The 22,695-nt window shown below is 46.8% G+C and overlaps 1 protein-coding gene across 2 annotated transcripts; it reads right to left on the bottom strand.

The window, feature by feature from the left end:
• Positions 1-346: 346 nt before the first annotated feature.
• On the bottom strand, positions 347-22,401 carry LOC308594104 (calcium-binding protein 2-like). Of its 2 annotated transcripts, XM_081206823.1 has the most exons (7): positions 22,100-22,401; positions 12,640-12,670; positions 10,962-11,105; positions 4,076-4,185; positions 2,177-2,324; positions 1,952-1,997; positions 347-1,859 (listed from the first exon to the last, which is right to left on the bottom strand). In XM_081206823.1, exons 1-6 carry the CDS (start codon positions 22,331-22,333, stop codon positions 1,969-1,971), a joined length of 696 nt encoding a protein of 231 aa, XP_081062949.1. In that variant the 5' UTR covers positions 22,334-22,401; the 3' UTR covers positions 347-1,859; positions 1,952-1,968. The 2 variants fall into 2 exon arrangements, with proteins under 2 accessions (XP_081062949.1, XP_081062948.1); XM_081206822.1 differs by having other exon boundaries at positions 347-1,997.
• Between the last annotated feature and the right edge of the window lie 294 nt (positions 22,402-22,695).

Genomic DNA, 22,695 nt, shown 5'->3' with positions numbered 1-22,695 from the left:
CCCTGCAAGTTTTCTAGATTGCCTTTTAATATCTGTGGGATGGAACTGTTCTGTTGAAGTGGATCACTGTGTTCTAATACGGTTAGAGTTAGCATAAATACAAGGTGTGAGTCTAGATTCAAATCCTGTGATCTATTCAGGACTGCCTGAGCCATTTTAGCTCAGGCTCAGCTGCCCTACCCCCCAAATGTCCTTCTTCATGAGGGTGGCGACAAAAATAAAAGGATGCTTATTTGCATAATCCAATTTTATGTGTATCATTGCAAATTTTGAAAATGTTTATAATTTAAATGAAAGTGCAATGCATCTCACTGTACATACTGGGAAAGACTGTGACCAGGTGACTTGTGTGCGGTGAATGGGAAACTTCAAGGATCCAGCTCTCTCATATACAAGGCCCCTGCCCTTCCTTCTTATGGTTCTTTATCTTTAAAATGGACTTGGACTGGATTGCCCTTCAGTTAGAGATGACCTTCCAATTAGAGGACTGTCCCCTGTAAGGTAAAGCAGGTAGCCACTCTTTCCCTCTCAGTGGTGACACTGTTGGGAATGACCAATGAGATAATGGCAGTGTTATCCGATGGGTGTGTGGGAGGAGGGAAGAAGGATTCTCTCTCACTTCTAAAATAGATACATAATCTTATGAATGAAAGGTTCCCCAGAGCTCACAGTCTTACGATTCTGGGTGCCTAATTGTTAACGGTATTGGATCTGCCCCACTGCTTGTTGCATACAATGCTGCTTTTCCATCTTTTCCCCAATATGCTACCTATGAGGTTATCCCATACTCATTTGGGCCACCTAGTCAAGACCCAGCACTGTCTGCTCTGCCTGGTGGTAACTCTCTGGGGTTTCATTCAGTGGGGCTTTCCTAACCTTCCTGCAGCTACCCTACCTCTTGGCTCAAAACACTGGTGATGCAGCCTGGGAACTTTAGAACGTGGGATATTTGCTCCAACACTGAGCTATGCTCTACAAACCCTTTTATTTTGCAGTACCGGCTCCTGCCAGCTCTTGGCATAGGAGAGAGAAAGGACTTGAAATTTGGCTTAAACTGTTGCACTACAAAAAATACAAAGTTGAGGCTTCAACAAGGTAGTCCTTGGGGAGCACTTCACATTTTCTGGAAATACATAGCAATGGGCTAGTTCTTCCAGTTTGCTACTGGCTAGGCCTGAGTTTTGTTGTATTGATTTAACAAGACAGTGCACACGCGCACGCAGTAATGTAGCCTAGTGGGGATGGACAGAAGCACACTAAAGTTCATTTCTTCCCATTCCATCTACAAACAGGCCTTTCATTCATGTATTTGTTTTGTCCCGGAGATATATGGATACCACCATTCAAATTCAGGAGAATACTGACATCCCAAGGGGGAGTGAAATATGAAATTTTGCTCTGAACGACTCCCTGATTTTAGTGGGATTCTCCAGGAATTCTGGGCTCATGGATGAAGCCCCAAACTGAATGTATTTTGCTTTGATATTATCTGTTATAGTGTTTTGCTTTTAACTGAGATTTTGTATACCAGACAGACAGACAGATATTAGATTGGTTTGTGATATAGAAATGAAAGAATAAAATAGAAAAATACTGTGCAGAAAGCTTGGATACAGGAAGATCACCCAAAGCTTCAGATGTGATCCATAGTTAGGAGCGATCTTCCATATCCAGAGGAGAGAGGAGGCCTCTTCAGGAGCCCAGCTGCAGGATAGCTTTCTGGGTCAGAGTTTTCCCCCTGAGATATCTTGCACCATGTGAAGGTGGAGTCAGCTGGTAGTTGGGTGTGCATGGGTTTTCACTGAAGGACCCAGAATTGGAGGAGATACTGCAGCCTTCTGTGGGTGTTGCCCCACTATCTCCAGGAGGTGAAGAGACATCAAAGGGCAGCCAGCTCCCTCTGGCTATCAGGGGGAAAGGGCAGTAATTCTGGAAGTAAGAAAACACTCACTTCCCCTCTGGATCTTGTTACCTGCTTGACAGCATCATCACAAACTCTGAAACAGGTGGGAAGAGGAGAATCAGTTCCTGAGATAGCCACTGCGTGCACCCTCTGCATCCCCCATGTCATACACATGATGTTAGCCACAATTCACATTTATTCTGTATCTATCCCCCCTAACCCCTGTTGCATTTAGAGAAGACGGTTAATTGGGAAGGTGCTCCGTTCTCTCACCATCAAAGTCCACACTTCCGTCCCCATTGAGGTCCATGTCCTGCAGGATCTCATCCACTTCCTGGCCATTGAGTTGCTCCCCCAGGAGTACAGTCATGGCCTGGCGCAGCTCTGCCCCACTGATCGCTCCATCCCCATCTGTGTCAAACTTCAGAAAGAAGGGCACATGCACAATGTTACCTCCAGCTCAGACACTTCGGTTTCCTTTACCCTCAAATCCCCCAAGATCCTCCTCTTTTCATGCTTGCCCCCATGATCCCCAATCCTGGCCACCCCACTCCACCTTGGCTCCTTTATCCTAAGCTGGCAAGCATTTACTAATAGCTTTGGTCCCCTTCACACAACCACCTGCAGCAGCAAAGGAGTTGTTTCCCTGTGATATCATGCCCTTCAGGAGTGTGTGGGGTGTTGTGTAAATGAATGAATGAATGAACGAATGAACGAACAAATGAAGTATCCATCTAATGAGAGACAGTTGCAGGTGTCTTTCTCATTCATCTAGTATTTTACCTCCTCATGTAGTGCCAAAGGCCACTGGCTCCACTCCTTTATACATACATAGTGTGCAATTGCCCCAGAGAGAAGCAGCTGTCTCTCACCGCTCTGGGTACCTGGGTGTGAGAAGCAAGCTCATATACCATTTACATTTGCCGGGTCTAACACAGCTGCTTGCAGCCCTACCAAGGTAAGGTTGTTTTAGCTTATTTTAGAAGCCGCTCCTTGTTCCATAGCATCAAAAGAAACCTACCAGGCACCTCTTGTCTCGGTTCATCTTATGTGCACATAGCAGCTCAATGAAGAGACATCACAGACACCAGCACTAAGACAGGAGATATGCTTTTGAATACATGTTAGCCATATCTAAGACGTACTACTTGCCCCCTAGGAGCTTGCACAACACAGAAACACGTTCTCCTGCATAGGCTGAAATGTTCCACCTGCCAATAAATTTTGTTATTCACACAGACAGCCGCCAGAGGGCAATGTATTAATACTTCATCTAATTAATTCCCTTTTTTTGGCTATAGTAAGATCCATCATGGGCAGCCAACCATTCTTCCAACTGTCATCTCTAATTTTGTGGAGCCAGTAGGACTACCAAGCATTCCAACCAAAATAAGCCAAGATTATGGTTGATACGCTTTACAGACTAATGTGGCAAACACAGAGCTATTCTGCACACACAGAGCACTAGCCAAGACCCTGAAAAGGCTGGAAGAACTTTCATATTTATTTCTGAAATGTATATGCCATATTGCTAGCCCTATGGGGTCTTCAAAAAGTTTGCAGTTTAAAAACAACAATGAAAAATATATTATCTAGTGCAGGCTTCCTCAACCTCGTCCCTCCAGATGTTTTTGGCCTACAATTCCCATGATCCCTAGCTAGCAGGACCAGTGGTCAGGGATGATGGGAATTGTAGTCTCAAAACATCTGGAGGGCCAAGGTTGAGGAAGTCTGCTCTAGTGCTAGTAAGTTACCTTGTTTTGTGGATTGCTGAGAACCAGTTACTTTTTTGACCCATAATAATTGATAAACAATACAACTTGATTCCAGTAGTGAGAGGACAGGGTAGCTATGAATGTCTTATACCAGATGTGAGGAGCCTTTGGCCCTCCAGGTGCTGCTGAACTACAACTCTCATCAGCCACAGAAAGCACAGCCAATGGTCAAGGATATTGGGAAATGTAGTTCTACAACATCTGGAGGGCCACCCACATTTCTAGCCTGAACCTACATACTTCTGTGTGTCTTACAATTCATCAGGGATGAATCCCTTACAATGTCAGGGCTTATGGAAATATAATGTGCAGTTGTATCTAAAGCATTACATGGAATATGGTTTGAGGAATATCACAATTCCCTGCTTCCCTCCCGCTGATTGGCTTCCCATCATACCTCACGGAAGGCAATTTTCAGCTCCCTCACGCCCACCATATGAGCAGTCTCCTCACGCAACTTTGGGCCCATCATCTCTACGAAGTCCTCAAAGTCTACACGACCTCCCACTATGAGGAAAGAGAAGGAGAGTAAAAGTCAGCTTCCCAAGGACTGGGCAGAGAAGCTAGCGGCACTTTTTACGGAATGACTGCAGCACACTCAGTAACACAAATGGAACCTGCAGCATAATGTTGCAGCATGGAGAGTTCCTGTTCATTGTTCTAGTCTGTCTGCCATGCCCTTCTTTTGCATAATTCTCTATCCCAGGGCTGTCCAACACGCGGCCTGAGGCATCAAGCTCCTTTTTGGTGGCCCTCGGCAACATTTGACAACACACACCCAGCCCCACCACAGCCCTCTGTGCTACCTTCCCAAAGCCAGGCAAGATTGGTGCTGGGCTTTGGAAAAGAGGTGTGAGAGTTCTGACAAGGTCCTAGCATCATCCTACCTCCTTCCAAAGGCCTAGTTAGCCCTTTCCCAGCTTTGGGAAGGAGGTGGGAGGACTCTAGTACTCTGCCAGAGCCTCATTTAATTTATCAGCTTTGGGAAGGGAGCATGAGGGCTGGGAAGGGGCATCAGATTTTGGCCTTGCTCCCCTCTCCTGCATGACAAGGCAGTGAATGGCCTGCAGGTTCCATGTGGAAGTACTCTTGCTACCCAATTGGTATGAAAAGTTGGACCTCCCTGCTCTATCCCATTCCCAGCTGATTTACTGCTCCCCCCTCACCCAACAGTCATACTTCATTATGTGGCTACTGAGCATGTTCAGTCCTCATTGGTATTCCCTCGCCGCCACCCCCACATTTTTTGTACTTCCACAAGCCTTGAGGTTCTACCAGATCTGCTGATACCACCTCCCTTTTGTGCACGGACAGTTCTGTTTTGGGTACATAAGCAGCAGCACTCACAGCTGAACGCTGGAAATAGAGAGAACGAGTTACTTTCTCAGGAGTAAAATGTTATGGTGGTGAGGAAAGGGGAGCAGAGCACTGGTGTTTTGCATTTAACGCAAGCAACAATGAACCAGCTTATCTATAGCCTGAGTCTGATCATATTGCTCAAAAGCAAGGAGGCTGCTTGTTTATTTAGTTACGGTAAATATATATTGCAATGTTAGCATTTTAGAAGCTGGTACACTGCCTGTCAGCTTTTTGTACCATTTGACATATCACAGACTGCAGCTGGTAAGATTCATTTTGAACAGCTAAATATGCTAATATTTTATAAGGCAAGTATGGGTCCATGAAATATACTCAGAGTCGCAAAGTGATTTCATGCTCTTTATTCGGCTCATAGTGGTGAGGAGGAATGAATGAATGTCCCCTCACAGTATCTGCTTGATATACATTATTTACACAATGGGCTGCACATGATTGGCTAATTCCGGAATTCTACTGTAAGCCAATCAGGTTGTGTATTCACTTCTATCTGGAGCAGGATTGGGTGGTTCCTGCCAACCAATCATACTGCTGCATTGTTCTAGGACCAATCAGACTGCTGCATTCTGAATCCTATTGTTCTAGGACTAATCAGACTGCTGCAATTTGGATCCTATTGTTCTAGGACCAATCAGACTGCTTCAGTTTGGATCCTATTCAACTCAGTACATAACACCCCTCCCCTCTAAGTTCCAGTCCTGCCCGGGAGGTCGCATTCATAGTCCTCGAGGTACGCCGGCGGCCTACGTGTGCGTTGCGGCCTGGGGTGTTCCCTGGTCCGGGCTCCAGGTTCTGGCTCGTGTTCCAAGGATGCTGGCTGTGATGGGGTTGTTTGGTCTGGTGCAACCGGCTCGCTCAGTCGTGGTTCTGGTTCTGGTGTCCTTTCGGCCTCACGGGTCCTCTCTGTATTTACTGATTCTGCCTCTCCTGCTGGCCCCTCCTGCTCTATGGGCCTCACTGCCCCGCTGTTCCCTTGGGACTCCTCTGACCTGTCCTCCTCCTGGGTTTCTCCCGGGAATCGTCGCCGTATCTGGTCGCAGTGGCGGCGCCAGCATTGCCCCCCATCCGTTAGCACCTCGTATGACACTGGGCCAGTGACCCTGGTGACTGTGGCGGGTACCCATGCTGGGCCTGCCCCAAAATTCTTTGCGTACACTGGGTCCTGGGCCTCGAAGTTCCGGGGGTTCCTGCCTTCCCCCACCACTACCTCATCCTGAGCTCTATCGGGGTGAAGGCGGTCCAATCTGATTGCAAGGCGCCAACCCATTAGTAGTTCAGCGGGGCTCCGGCCAGTCGTTGAGCTGGGGGTGCTGTGCTGTGCTAGAAGGAATGTGGCAAGGCGGTACTCCCAGTCCCCTTGCGTCATGCGGCGAAGGGTGTCCTTGGTGGTCCGCACCATGCGTTCTGCTTGGCCATTGGTGGCAGGGTGGAACGGCGCCGAACGGATGTGGCGGATGGCGTTCTGTGCTGTGAAGGTTTGGAATTCTCCTGACGTAAATGCAGTCCCGTTGTCTGAGACGAGAGTGTCAGGGAGCCCGTGGGTTGCAAACAGCCTGCGTAATACCCGGATGGCTGCGGACGTGGAAGTGGACGGTACCAGTGCGACTTCCAGCCATTTGGTGTAGGAGTCCACCACTATGAAGAATGTTTTCCCCTGAAAGGGGCCAGCGAAATCCACATGCAGGCGTGACCATGGTGCTCGGGCGGACTCCCAGGACTGGACTGGGGCCCTTGGGGGATCTGGGCGGGATTCTTGGCAGGCCTGGCAGTGTTTGACCCAGGCCTCTATCTCTCCATCGATCCCCGGCCACCACACATAACTCCTGGCAAGGGCCTTCATTCTTACTACCCCTGGATGTGTCTCGTGTAGGGCTGTGAGGACCCTTTTGCGGAGGGGCTGGGGAACAACGACTCTGCTTCCCCATAACAGGCACCCCTTGTGGGCCGACAGTTCATGTTTGCGGGTTGTGTAGCCGGCGAATTCTGGCCCGGGGCTGCTGCTGGGCCATCCCCTCCACACCCAGTCCAGGACCCGGGAGATGACCCTATCTTTCTTGGAATGGTGTGCAACTTCTTGTGCCTGAATGGGGCGGTCGGGAAGCAGCTCCAGGCTCATAACCTCTTGTGCAGGTGCTGGGTCAGGGCCTGTTTCCGGTAGTGGTAGCCTGCTGAGGGCGTCCGCATGGCCCATCGCCTTCCCAGGTTGGTGAATCAGTGCATACTGGTAGCTGGCAAGGAAAATTGACCACCTGAGGACGCGAGGAGACAGCACTTGGGGGGTCTGCTTTTCGGGGGCAAACAAGCCAAGCAACGGCTTGTGGTCAGTCACCACGGTGAAGGGCCGCCCGTACAAGAAATCATGGAATTTTTTTACTCCCTTCACAATTGCCAGACCCTCCTTGTCAATTTGCGAGTAGTTCCGCTCGGTTGCGTTGAGTGTCTGGGAAAAGTACGCCACCGGTACCTCTCTTCCATCCGGGAGTTGGTGCCCCAGGACAGCGCCAATGCCATAGGGTGAGGCGTCGCATGCTAGCACCACCGGCAGCCTCTCGTCGAAGTGTGCCAAGACAGAGTTTGAGACAAGCAAGTCCTTGACTGCCTGGAATGCGGCCTCCTGGCGCTGGCCCCACACCCAAGGGGCCCGCTTGTCCAGGAGTCTGTGTAGGGGCTCCGCTACCGCCGCCTTGTGGGGAAGGAAGAAATGGTAAAAGTTCAATAGTCCCAAGAAGGCCTGAAGTTCAGTCTTGCTCTTGGGCGCTGGGGCATCACAAATGGCCCGTACCTTGTCCCCAGTCGGGTGGACCCCTTCTGCGTCCACCATAAATCCCAGAAAGTCCACCTGAGGCACTCCTAGTAGACATTTTTCCCGCTTCACCTTGAGACCCGCCGTCTGGAAACGGTGCAGAACGGTGCGGAGGCGGTCCTCAAACTCCTCTGGTGTGGGCCCGGCAATCAACACATCATCGAAGAAGGGGGTGACGCCAGGAATCCCTTTAAGGAGAGAGTCCATTAGATTCTGGAATATGCCTGGTGCCACGCTGACCCCGAATTGCAGCCGCTTTACCCTGAACGCTCCTCTGTGCGTCACAATCGTCTGTGCCTCTGCTGTGGCCTCATCTACTGGCAGCTGTTGATATGCTTGGGCCAAGTCCAGCTTGCCAAAAATTTTCGACCCAGCCAGGGTGGCAAGGACATGGCTGACCACTGGCACTGGGTATGCGTGGGCCGTGAGGGCCTTGTTTATGGTACATTTGTAGTCTGCGCAGATACGGACCGAACCATTAGGCTTGACGGGAGTGACGATTGGGGTTTCCCAGGGGGCATTAGGCACCGGCTCCAGCACTCCTTGCTCCACGAGTCGGTCCAATTCCTCGTCTATACGGGGTTTCAAGGCGAACGGGACCCGGCGGGCCTTGAGCCTGACCGGTCGTACTGCGGGGTCAAGCTGTAGCGCAATGGGGGGGCCCGTATACTGTCCCAATTTCCCGTCGAAAACCCCTGGAAATTCCTTGCATATGGCGTCCACGTCCACTTGTAAGCTAGTGTGGTTCACCCCGGTGACAGCTAGCCCCAGTGGTCCAAACCATGCCAACCCCAGTAAGCTAATGTAGGGGCCCTTGACCACAAGCAAGTCCAGTTGCCGCGTCCGCCCTCGGTATTGCACCCTGAAGGTCCCCACGCCCATTGTGGGGACCTTACGTTTCTGGAAGTCCCATAGGGTAAATGGGGCTGGCCTGAGTTTGGGACCCCCAGTAGGACACAGTTTCCTTAAGGTCTTCGCCGAGATTATGGATAGAGTTGAACCCGTGTCAAGCTCCATGCGGCATGGGGCCCCCTCTATCTGTACCTCTACATAAATTTTCTCTACGTTGGGGTGGGGCAACTGGTATACCTGGCAGTCCGTGAGCTCCGTCGAGTTGCCTTGGTGCGTTGGGCCCCGGGACCTGGGGCTCTTGGGTTGGTCATCTGATGCCTGGTGTCGGGTGGGCCGAGCCTGACACACCCGGGCGATGTGTCCCAATTTTCTGCACTGCCTGCACTCTGCGTTGCGGAAACGGCAGGTCCTCCTCTCGTGACTCTCCCCACAGCTTGCGCAGTTTCCTCCTTCTCGTCGAGGCAGCTGTGGTCTGTGCGCTGCTTGAGTGCGCTGCTGTACTCGGTGCACCTCCTCCCTGTCGGATCCTGAGTCGTCGGTGAGGTCTTCGTGGTGGACCCTCGGTTGGGATGGCAGGCTCGGCCGTGCCTCTTGTGTTGACCTCTCGGCAGCTTCCGTTGCCAGGGCCTCCTCTAGAGCGACCTGGAACGTTAGGTCCTTCTTGGCGTAGAGGCGTCGTTGCAGCTTCTCATCCTTCAGGCCACCGACGAGGCGGTCACGAAGCATGTTCTCCAGCTCTGAGAAGTTGCAGAACCGGGCGGCTTGGCGGAGAGAGGTCACAAACCCAGTTATGGTTTCCCCAGGGGCTTGTCGCTTTGCGTAGAAGGCATTTCGACGAGCCACCACTGAGGGCTGCGGCGAAAAGTGCCCCTTCAGCTGTTCCATTATTGTTTTGTATGGAACAGTAGCGATGTCTTCAGGCGCAAGGAGAGCCCGGGCGATTTCAAACGTCTCCTCTCCGCAGACGCTGAAGAATATCGCCCTCTTCTTGGCGTCTTCTTCGTCGGTGACCCCTTTGGCTTCTAGGAGGAAGGTGAAACGGGAGGCGTACGCTTCCCAGTCTCCAGATGCTGGGTTGAATGGCGAGAAGCTGCTGTCGGTTGCCATTCTGAGTTCCTTGTGTCCCGGAGCTGAAGCCTGGATACACGGTGCGAGGCAGCGGTGCGGCAGGTGGCGGTGCTGCGGTGCTGTGTGTGGCAGTCAGCTCAGCGGGATCCCACCTTCGTCGCCAGTGAAATATACTCAGAGTCGCAAAGTGATTTCATGCTCTTTATTCGGCTCATAATGGTGAGGAGGAATGAATGAATGTCCCCTCACAGTATCTGCTTGATTTACATTATTTACACAATGGGCTGCACATGATTGGCTAATTCCGGAATTCTACTGTAAGCCAATCAGGTTGTGTATTCACTTCTATCTGGAGCAGGATTGGGTGGTTCCTGCCAACCAATCATACTGCTGCATTGTTCTAGGACCAATCAGACTGCTGCATTCTGAATCCTATTGTTCTAGGACTAATCAGACTGCTGCAATTTGGATCCTATTGTTCTAGGACCAATCAGACTGCTTCAGTTTGGATCCTATTCAACTCAGTACATAACAGTCCACAATATATGTTCACTAGGGATGTAGAGAATTCAGTTCTCTTCATTTCTCATTTTTAAACACATTTCTGTATGCAATTTTGACCGATGTATACATTTTTTGGAAGCAATTTCCCCTGCTATAATAAATTTGGCATGCTATTTTCCCAAATACATTCATTTTTATGCACGCTTTCCCATAGTATGTGCATTTTTGTAAATATTATTTGGCTGGAAAACCGCAGTGCGAGTTCCAAAGAGTAGCTGCATTTTGGTTTGCGTATTATTTCGATCAGTGCAAATGTGGTAGATTCGCCTTTAAATGAAAACTGAATCAAAATTCTCCTGCATCCTTGGTGCTCACCTATGAACCTTTATATATGTGTCATGGAAAAGATGCATCCATTCTCCATTGGCCAATCAGAACTTCTAGAGACTCTGGGGGAGGAGCTGAAGCCTGTAAGATGTCTGCTGCTGCTTCTTTTATTTTAATTGTCCCTAAAGACAATTCTGAATATCAGAAAGTCTACCCCTGGTAATAGGAACCACTGAAACTACAATTCTGGGGTGAGGGCATTCAGCCAGAAGCCTTCGGGCTGTAAGGAACAAGGCAGCACTTCCTGAAGCAGATTTTGGGTACATATCCCCACCTGCACCCCACAACTCACTGCGCATTTTGATGTGTTGGGAGATCTCAATCAGCTCCATCTCAGTGGGCATGTAGCCCATAGTTCTCATGCACTCTCCCAGGTCCTTGTAACTGATGTAGCCGTCCTGGTCAGTGTCAAACTCCTTGAAGGCATCTAGCAGTTCTGCAAGGAAAAGTCCCAAAGACATTTCATAGAAGTGAGACAATGATACCTGCCTTGACCTCCTCTCTCCTCACCTTGGGGACACAGGAAGACCATGCAGTCATGGAGGAGACAAGAGGACAACAGAAAGAACAAACTTGCCCTCAGGGGTTGCTCTAGTTATGAAACTTCAAAGGGTTGCTGGATGTCTCTCACACTAATAAAGGCAAGTTGCTTTTGAAGAAATTTAATGCCCAGCTTTTGTGTTTGTGATAAACACTGCGAAAAATGAAATTGCTGTGTGGGACTATAATGGCCATTTAGGCACCGGTGTCCTGTTTTCCAACTCTTGATGTTTTTAATTATGAAATGTAACGATGTGACCAGACAACAGTCATTATGCCATGGTCCTAGTAAGTCCCTTGTTGACATTACTTATTTTGCCTAACTAATGGATAGTTTGCAATTAGTGGCAACTCTAAATTAAATTGCCAAGTGGGAATGTCCCACATCTTTTCGTGCCAACCCAGAACTGCTGTCTCATGCACTGACCCCAGAATCATGACAGCTAGGAAAAGGACGCCATGCATGGTAGTGGAAAAAACTATTACAGGTGTAATGGTGATGGAAAAGATTGGGGAACAGTCAGATCCTTGGAAGGTGGAATAAAGAGGATAAAGTAATCTGGTTGAGGGATGCCTGTTGAGGAGCAGTGTCCTATTGGCTCATCTCATCTACTGAGAATCCTTTGCTACACAATTTATTTACTTTATAAAATTTATATTTTGCTTGATTGTAACAACAAACAAACCTCAAAGCAGTGTGATGAGCAGAGGTTGTTCCCAAGGAAAATTACAACACCTAGTTTGGGGGCAGCAAAAATGTGGTGCCAACAGTCATTTAGTGAGCAAACATTTTGCTACATTTGCTTTGTAGAATTGAGATAGCAAATGGGTGATGGAGTGAAGGTAAAAATGATTGTTTTATTGACCTTCTTAATTTGAAAGGCCTTTGTGCAGCATAGGGCCAGTTTGCATATAATGCTAAAGGACCATTAATCCTTGGCTTGTCTGATCATTCAAACACTGCCCAGTGGCTTAACTGTGGTTTGTTCACTCCCAACAAAGCACAATCTGAAGTCATGGTTTGTTGTTGGCTTATGATTCTTGCTTTGTGTTTTAACAATGGCTTGATGTTACGTGCTAACCCAACACCCTTCCTTAGCCACGATTCCCCACCCCAGAGTTGTTCATTAAGTTACAAAGTCATGAGGCAAGAGCAGCTGGAAACCAAACCAAACTTTGGATAAACAAGCCATAGTTTGTTTAATCGTTTGTAGGGCAATTTGGGTTAGCTCATGGTTTGTAGTGTTGGTGTGCCAAATAATTCATAGCAATTATCCCAGGGATATTTGGGGAAAGTGACGGGATCTGTGCACTGGCCTTTTACTGTGTCTGCTGTAGTGAAAAACAGCGTACTGCATTTCCCCTCTCCTGTGCCCCATGAAGTTTGGACTCCAATTCCCCAGCACCTTCTCTCAACAACGCCAACTCACCATCCAGCTCCACTGGTGAAAGCTCCCTCTCCTGGCAAAAAGGGAGACAAAAAACAAGGAGAGTAGAGAGTTAGAGCCCAAGTCTCTTGCAAACTCGGTCTAGAAGTGAATCATCATGAGCAGAGTTAAGCGGGTGGATGAAATATCAGAACGGGGAACTCCTACAAAACATTTGTCTCTTTCCTTTTTTTCTAAATTACCTTATCTTCATAGCAACGGAGCTGCATTAGGAGAATGTATCTCTTAGCGGAAAATATTTATTTTAGGGTTGTCATATGTCTGGAATTTTCCAGACATACTGGGTATTCAGCCCTCTTAAACAGCGTCCAGGTGGAAATCACTGAAATGTCCAGGAAAAAATATGGCAGACGTATGGCAGCCCATGTCGGTAGTGATGATTTTGGTGATTTCCATAAAAAAATAGCTCAAAAACTCATTTTTTTGTGTTGAGTTTCTGCAATAAAAGCTCGACAACTTTGATGAAAAAAGAAAAGCTAAACAACTTTGCCAACAACTTTTGTGTCCAGATTTTCACTTTTTTTTCTTCAAATATGGCAACCCTATACTTGGCTAGGCTGCCGAGACTCAAAGACTAATATCAGCAATTTGCAGGGCAATCCTTTCCATGTCCCCTCATGCATAAGCCCTACTGAATTCATTAGGGTTTACTCATACGTAGGGTTAGGATTGCAATCTAACTTCTGGGTTGTATGTCTCCAGCTGTGTTCCCCCTTTTCCTTACTGGACCATCAATGGCAGGATCCTGACCAGGTTGTCAGCTGTCTTTTTAAAAAAAAAGGACTTTTCATATATTCTCCAATGTTTTGATTTATGTAAGTAAAAGCTGCCTGGTCTTGCACTATGCAGTTCCCCTTTCAAGCAGTTCAGGAAATACCCATCTATTTCCAACCATGCTCAAAATATACTTGCATGACTTAACCATACTTTATGTAATACATCTGATTATTAATATGTGCAGTGCAGCATTTTCCCCCATGACCTAATGTATTTGTCCTGGAATCTGTTTGCTTTTTGTATTCCAGTTATTAAATTCCAGATTGGATCTGTGCAGCCCAGTCTTACATGTGTTTACCCAGAAGTAAGATTTAATTAAGTTCAGTTGGTCTTGCTGCTAAGTTAGGGCACATAATAGGTACAGGTAAAGGCACCCCTGACCATTAGGTCCAGTCGTGACCGACTCTGGGGTTGTGGCGCTCATATCGCTTTACTGGCCGAGGGAGCCGGCGTACAGCTTCCGGGTCATGTGGCCAGAATGACTAAGCCGCTTCTGGCGAACCAGAGCAGCACATGGAAACGCCATTTACCTTCCCACCGAAACGGTACCTATTTATCTACTTGCACTTTGACGTGCTTTTGAACTGCTAGGTTGGCAGGAGATGGGACCGAGCAACGGGAGCTCACCCCATCGCAGGGATTCGAACTGCCGACCTTCTGATCAGCAAGTCCTAGGCTCTGTGGTTTAACCCACAGAGCCACCCGCGTCCCATAATAAGTCCCACATAATATGTCCCAGTAAATATCACCTCTTCCTCAAAGATGGTTTACAAGCTATAAGGAACACCATTTCAGATAAAACCACAGCGGACCTTGCCACCAAACTCTGCCAATTTGTCCTTACCCACAACAACTTCAAATTCGGTGATGACCTGTTCCTTCAGATCAGCGGCACAGCAATGGGCACCCGCATGGCCCCACAGTATGCCAACATCTTCATGGCAGATTTAGAACAACGTTTCCTAAACTCCTACCCACTCAAACCTCTCTTGTACCTGCGATACATTGACGATATTTTTATCATCTGGACACATGGTCAACAGACCCTGGACACCTTTCACCAGAAATTCAATGATTTTCACCCCACAATCAACCTTACAATGAATCAATCTATGCAAGAAATACATTTTTTTGGACACTACTATAAAAATACAGGATGGACGCATAGACACCACCTTATACCGTAAACCAACTGACCGACAAACATATCTACATGCCTCTAGCTACCATCCCAAACATACCAAACAGTCTATTGTATATAGCCAGGCACTACGTTACAGCCGCATCTGTTCCAATTCTACAGACAGAGACTCTCACCTAAGAGATCTACAGCAAACCTTTTCAGAACTAAAATACCCAGCAGATGAAGTTAGACAACAGATCAACAGAGCCAGACTGATACCCAGAGAGAACTTGCTGCAAGACAGACCCAAAAAAGAAAATAACAGAACACCACTAGTCATCACATACAGCTCCCAAGTTAAAACAGTATAACGCATCATCAGAGATCTACAACCTCTCCTGGACAATGACAGTTCTCTTTCTCAAGCTCTGGGAGGAAGACCTTTCATTGCCTACAGACAGCCACCCAATCTTAAACAACTCCTAACCCACAATAATACTACAACCAGACTTAACACGGACACTGGCACCAGAGCCTGCAATAAACCCAGATGCCAACTTTGCTGCCACATACACCCGGACAACACCATTACTGGCCCCAACAACATCACACATACCATCTTGGGACTATTTAATTGCTCATCGTCTAACATTGTGTATGCCATCAAATGCCAACAGTGTCCTTCAGCTCTCTATATTGGACAAACAGGCCAAACCTTACGCCAAAGAATAAACGGACATAAATCTGACATCAAGAATCACAAAACAGAGAAACCAGTAGGAGAACACTTCAATCTCCCAGGACATTCTATACAAGATCTCAAAGTAGCTGTTTTACTACAAAGGAATTTCAGAAATAGACTGGAAAGAGAAGCTGCTGAATTGCAACTCATTACCAAACTTAAAACAATGGAGAGACCTGGTCTGAACAGAGACATTGGATTCTTATCTCATTATACATGACTAAGCCATTTCTCACCTTCTCACCCCTTGCCTTTTCCTGTAAGACCTATTACAGTCGTTAAGAGTCGTCAACAGGCTCATCTCAGCTATCTGCCAATCTCCAATTCCCACCACCCTTCTGAGTAATACCCCGCCCCACCTTCTCACTATATAGAAGGATCTGGCAACTTCTGTTTCAGTGTATCTGAAGAAGTGTGCATGCACACGAAACCTTATACCAAGAACTAACTTAGTTGGTCTTTAAGGTGCTACAGGAAGGAATTTTTTTCCCCCCCTCAAAGACAATCCTTCATGTGATTACAGTTCTGTCAGGTATGTCCTCCTAGTGGTGCAGCAATAAAATTGCCAGCACATTTGCAAAGCTCCAGTCCTGTTGCAAAGGTAAGCAACTGCGTGTTGAGATTCCTGCAGTGGGTTTGGACTAAATGACTCTCAGGATCCCTCACAACTCTACAATTCTATTATTCTATGCAGGAAATAGTTGTAATTCACAGTGCAGCAGCAACATGTATTCAGTCAAATGTACATTTGATGTAGTCAAACAAAGGTTTAAAAAAGTTTCCAAATAACAAAAACAAAAGCGTTTTACAGTGGTACCACGGGTTACATATGCTTCAGGTTACATACGCTTCAGGTTACAGACTCCGCTAACCCAGAAATAGTGCTTCAGGTTAAGAACTTTGCTTCAGGTTGAGAACAGAAATTGTGCTCCAGCGGCGTGGCAGCAGCGGGAGGCCCCATTAGCTAAAGTGGTGCTTCAGGTTAAGAACAGCTTCAGGTTAAGTACAGACCTCCAGAACGAATTAAGTACTTAACCCGAGGTACTACTGTACTCAGCTTTACACGTACTGTATACAGCAATCTTCTTCAGTAAGTTTATTATTGAGCTACCCTCCAAATTGTTTCATTTTCACTTTCTCCCATACTGTATCAAGATTTATATCTTACTGACTGAATGATGTTTGTATATAATTTGGTTCTCAAAGCTCACCATTATTACCCAGAGTTTTATTGGGGGGGGGGCGGAATATCCGTAGCAACTGAAATGTGGACCTCCTTGTCTTTTCAACAATTTGTCAGAAAAAAAATCATACAGTAGGAAATTAAGGCTGCCACCCTAGTATACATGATTACCTGGACATTACAAAGTGAACAATTTTGTCCAAAATAAATAGATTCTCTGTATCTGGTCTTTTTTCTAAAAAATAAAATAAAATAAATATTTAGGGGTACTCTCATTTTCCTACTCATGTTGAAATACTGCCCCTCAAAGAGGCCAAACTTAGATTCACAAAATGTTTAGGGGTATGCGTACCCCCAGAAAAAAGCACTGGCTGTATCTAAATATGATGGGTCCCTATTGTATCAGCAGGGTTGCTGATAGCTCTCACTGAGCCAACCAGCCTACGTCAGTCAATATATTTTCAGTCTATGTCAGTCAATATATATTCTTAGCATATTTATTCCTCAAATAATAAACTCCGATGGTGAGCGCCAACAGGAATGAAGCCAAAACATAGCGACTGAAAGAACAAGAGGGAGGTATCAGCATGTTTGGTTGGGGGAAACTCCAATGCATACAGGAGTGTGGGGGGAGCCTTAAAGGGCAAGGAACCCCCAAAACTGTCCAGTGAGAACTGATCATGCTCAGTGCAGAATTCTGAATGTCAGCTTGGGAAGGAAAACTAGAAAAATGGGGAAATGCAATATGAGTATTCTGCACGACTGACTGGCTGGAACCTTGAAGAGGAACATACGTTTTAGGACCCCTCTATAATTGTTGATATCACAAATGTTCTGGTTTATTTTTGTCCTGCTTTTATCGTGCTATAGCCCCTCTAGATGACCACAACGTGGTAGCATTGGGAAAGCATCAAGGAGCAACAGGCAGCCCTGTTTAGGGAAGCTTTTAATGTTTGACGTATCACAGTATTTTAATATTCTTTTGGAAGCCGCCCAAAGTGGCTGGGGAAACCCAGCCAGATGGGCAGGGTATAAATAATAAATTATTATTATTATTATTATTATTATTATTATTATTAGCAGAATAAACCCACCTCTGATGCATTATCACTGTGTCAAGAACGTTATGCAGAATGCATTTGCTGTGAAACGCCCAGTGCACACTGCAGCATTTTGTTACAGGACCTGCCTATCTTTACTGCTAAGCAAATATTTCCCTGTCAGTGTCCTCTGAGAAGTCCCCACCTCCACCCCGTCCTTCGGAAGGCAGCTCATTAGCACGGAGGGAAGATTGCATAATAAACTGAGGCTCAGAACAACCCTCCCCACCTCCACCCCACTGAGAAATCGCTTCCCAAATTAACCTGCTGAAGGTTGGATTAAATGGATTGGAGGTCAAGAGCAGATCACTGACTCACCAGATCCTTTCTCTGCCATCCCTGTGTGAAAAGAAGAAGGCTGCTAGCACAGGGAGGTTGACTAAAAGCTGTTGCTGGTGCTGCTGCTGCTCTTAGGGAGCTGACTGCCTGTGTCCCCATGGGACCCCTCAACCCACTCCCAACCAGAAGAGAGCCTTGGGAAACCCCCAAGGGCTAGGCTACAGTTCCTTCAGCCCTTCTCCCCACCTATCTCTAGGGCTAATGGGATTTCCTGCCCTCCCAGCAGGGCATCCTCAGTCTCCAGCTATTTATATGAACTAATCAAGTTGGGGTCAGGATGTTGCAGAGGGCTAGTTATAATCTTCACAGGCCTTCCACCACCCCTCTTGCTTGCTGTGTCCAAGTGGATCTGCTCTGTTCTGGTTCCTGAAGCCCACTCAGCCTCTGCGCTAAAGACTAGCTTTTGCATCTGCAAGGAAACCTTTGTCAGGAAATAAGCACCACGGAGCTATCCAAAGCTGTACAAATCAATGACCCCTACATCAGGGCAAGGTAATGGGAGCGAATAAGGCTGGTGCCATCCAGATGTTTTGGACAGTTAGCCCCAGCCAGCACAGCTGTGCTCCAATCAGCCCCAGCATCATACAACCTTGCAGGCTGGGGCTGATGATAGTTGCTGTTGTTGTTGTTAAACAAATGCATAGATCACTTGTATAGATGGCATATAGCTATCTAAGTGGTAAAACCGGAATAGAACACAGGAACACAAAGTCTAAGAACAATAAAATAAATTCAGCAAACTCTAAAACAATAACACCATCCATACAAACTTTAAAAACAGTGAAAACATTTCATCTAATATAAATTACTGGGTTACACCTCTGGGAAAGGTAAACAGAAATGTCTTCAGTAGGTGCCTTAACCTTCATAATGCCAGGTGCTTGTCTGATTTCAGCTGGTAATTAATTCCCAAGAGCTGGAGATGCAGCACTCAAAACCCAGTTTCTAGCATGGACTAAGCACATCTCTGGGGCATACAATCCTCTCGGCAGTGTTCTGTCTGAACAGCTCAGTCACCAGGCAGGAATATAGTGGGCAAGGTAGTCCCTTAGATATCCTGATCCCAAGTTGTTTAGGGCTTTTAATGCTGGAAGTGAAACATCTGGGGGGCACCAGCTTGGAAAAGGGTGGAGTAAGGCATACAGATGCAGCAGTATTACAGAGTTGTACTGCTGGCAGATTAGGCTACATTTGCCCATCTACCCCAGTATTGTCCACTTTGACTGGCAGCATCTCAGGCAGAGGGCTTTCCCATCCCACAATCTTTTTAACTAGATATTCTGAGCTTGGTGCCTTCTGTAGGCAAAGCAGGAGTTCTGCCAATAGTTCAAAATATCTGTCTGTCTGTCTGTCTGTCTCTCTCTCTCTCTCTCTCTCTGTGTGTGTGTGTGTGTGTGTGTGCGTGCAGAAAAAGCACACATCTCAGTTTCCCAGTAGGAATATACTGCTTTGGAAAATTCAGCATGCAAGCTGCCATCCTAATAAACTGCCATCCCTGCTCTCCAGGCATTCCATCCATGCCTTACTGCCAGTAATATACCCTCTTCTTCAGTGAAGATATCACACTTAAACACTCTGCTGAACAACTAACTTCCATTAATGCGATGCTAGGCTGTTGAGAAATGTCATATAACTTGGGTAGCAGCAGGGCCGGATTTAGGTTAGATGAGGCCCTAAGCTACTGAAGGTAATGGGGCCCTTTATATAGCAGACGGGGCCCATTACTTACATCATAGGAGCCTACACAACACAAAACACTGTTGCTGTATGTAGGTTTTATTTGTTTTTAATCTTATATTTTGGAAATGTACATCCAGTTTTTTCTTTCCTTTATTTTTTGGGGGGCCCCCAAGAGAGTGGGGTCCTAAGCTATAACTTGTTTAGCTTATATGTTAATCCGGCACTGGGTAGCAGGGCTGCTCACAAAGTGCACTCCCCATGATGCTCTGCTCAAGCAAACCATTATCTTTCCAGGGTCAAAATCTGAGAGGGAACCTGGCCCTGCAAGTTTGCAGTGGAAAACCAGCAGCGCACAGCAAAGATTGGCTAGTGCTTGCGAGGTCACAAAACCAGCCTGCCCACTTTCCCTGGATCAGTTTTGTAATTCTTTTCAAAACTTTTCTCAACAAGTAAACAAGATGGCAAACAGTTCAACGGCTGAATACACGACATCCTAAAGAAACACAATTAACAATGGGACAACACATTGGAAGCATAATGGGAGAGGCGGCAAAGCTAACTATTGTACCAGTATAACTAGCTGGCCACTATGCCCATCACTGACACTACAAAGGTGGGAGGAAGCCCCATTCATTTCACTCCCAGCCCAGGAGATCATTCTGTTGCCACTCCTGTGCTCATGTTACATGTGGACACCACCTCAGCTTTGAGCCAACACTGAACGGGCCACCTCACGCTTACCTGTGGCATGGGCGGAAGAAGGGCCACAAAGGATTTGGGAATCATATATTCAGAGGCCCTCTATTAGAGGTCTGGGAAAGATATAAAGAGATGCTTGAACCCAGAACACCCCAATGGTTATCCCCATTAGAAGCAATGGCCATCAAAAAGGTCAATATGGGAACCAACTGGGCAACTTACGAACAACTGCTCATGAAGGAGGAAGGAAAGTGGAAAATGAGGCCTTATGATCAGGTGAAATCTCAAGTATATGATTGGCTAAACTATCACCAAATAAATGATATGTTTAGGAAAGATGTAAAAGATAAAGGCTACGCCGATAAAAACTCTAGGTTCCAAACTGAGATTCTGGGAAGTAACATAAAAATATTATCAAAAATGTACAAGTACTTATTGGAATGGAACTTGGCTGATGAAGAGGTTAAGGTGGTAATGACCCATTGGGCCAGAGATCTTGGCCGCAATATCTATCTTGAAGAGTGGGAAAAACTCTGGAAACAACACCTAAAATTTACGGCCTGTGTGTCACTCAAGGAAAACCTAATGAAAATGTTTTATCGCTGGTACCTGACCCCGGTTAAGCTAGCCAAAATGTATGGATCCTGCAATAAATGCTGGAAATGTAAGGTAAAGGAGGGTACCTTCTACCACATGTGGTGGGAATGCCCAAAGGTTACAGGGTTCTGGGAAAGTATATATGATGAAATGAAAAAAATGCTAAGATATACCTATAATAAAAGACCAGAGGCGTTCCTGCTAGGTTTGGTAGGAAAGGAAATTAAGAAGAAAGACTATAAATTGTTCCAATACGCAACAACGGCAGCAAGGGTCCTAATAGCAAAAAATTGGAAGCAGGAGGGTATCCCAACAACGGAGGAATGGAGAAGCAAATTATTAGATTATGTGGAGATGGACAGGATGACATGTAAAATCAGATATACAAAAGATCAGAGGTTTGTTGAAAATTGGGAAAGTCTTACGAAATATCTGGAAAGCTTAATTGATGAACAGACAACACTAGTAGGTTTCCAAGGAGTTCTGTAAGAGGTAAAGGGTAAGGCTAAATAAAAACGGATGGATGAGAATGATTTATGGCTTTACAAATATGGAAATGCGGATTTATTGTTTAAATGTTATTTTGGACGATTCGTGGAACGACTGAAGGAAGTCAACTCCTTTTCTTTAAGTGAACAGATATGAGCTTTGATAAAGTTTGTTATGTACTGTGACCTTTACAAATTAATAAAAATTACGTATGCAAAAAAAAAAAAAAAAAAAAAAACACTGAACGGGCCACCTGCCCCCACCCAGCAACTCTGCACAATACGTTGCTTGTACTTCATCGCTATTTATTCTAGACCACTTTCCGCATTGTCCTTCCTGAGCCCACTCAGCCCTTACTGCTCCGCTTTCTTAGTTCCCTTTTCTGCATTCCCCATGTGCGACCTGCAATGAAATGCAGGGGTCACACTTCCAGGCACGTTCATGCCCACCTCCCTATTTGATTCCATGCCCTCTCAACCAGCATGCCATGCCTACTGAATCTGCTCAGTCCTCCCCTTAATATTCTTTATTTTCCCCCCTACTTCTGCAAACCCTTGGTTTCCCCTGATAGCCTGCCGATACCACCTTCATGTGCCTGGATGGCTCCATTTTGGCTACACAAAGATCTCCTTGGAGCTTGAGTTTGCCATTGATGTCCAGGACGCATCGCCTCTCAGCCCCACTTCTCCCTTCTGCTACAGACAGCAACTCACCTTGCCAAAGACAGTGTTGAGGAAAGGGGAGTAGGTCTTAATGGCAGCTGCATGGGGGTCGGCCTGATGCTTTTTGCTGTGTTTGCGCCCGTGGCCGGAGTTGGATCTTTGCCTGGATTCAGAGCCAGGGCTTCTGCTGCCCTTGGGCTCGCTTTCTTCCTTGGGGGGCTGCTCGCCTTCCTGCGCTTTGCCCTTGGCCGGGCCCTCTGCCTCTCCGGACTGCTTGCGTTGCATGGGACAGGTGTCTCTCTCGGAGATAGGCACCCTGTGAAGACTGAGAATGGGGGGGGGGGCTTAAGAAGAAGCCAAGAAATCCTCTTATACTCCACCTCCAGGGAGGAGCAGGGTGGGGTGGGGAAGCCAATTAGTGAGGATTATTGTAGAGATGGCAGGGCTGGCTTCCAACCCCTTTGTCCCATGGACAAAGCCATCTCCAAGCTCTCCCATCTATAGCTGCCAAGTGGCAGAGCATGTGTTGATGTTTTTCCAGGCACATTGCCTTGAGCATGAGCTAGCCGTCTCCAGTTAAGCTCTCCCAAGCAGCGGAAATGAGGGCATCAGTGGCCAAAAGGAGACAAGGAATTAGGTCCCAGAGG

The sequence above is a fragment of the Podarcis bocagei genome, assembly GCF_964188305.1.
Source record: "Podarcis bocagei genome assembly, chromosome: 1".
Lineage (NCBI taxonomy): Eukaryota > Metazoa > Chordata > Lepidosauria > Squamata > Lacertidae > Podarcis > Podarcis bocagei.
Note: the sequence above shows the minus strand (reverse complement) of the source record. Positions and strands in the feature narration are given on the sequence as shown.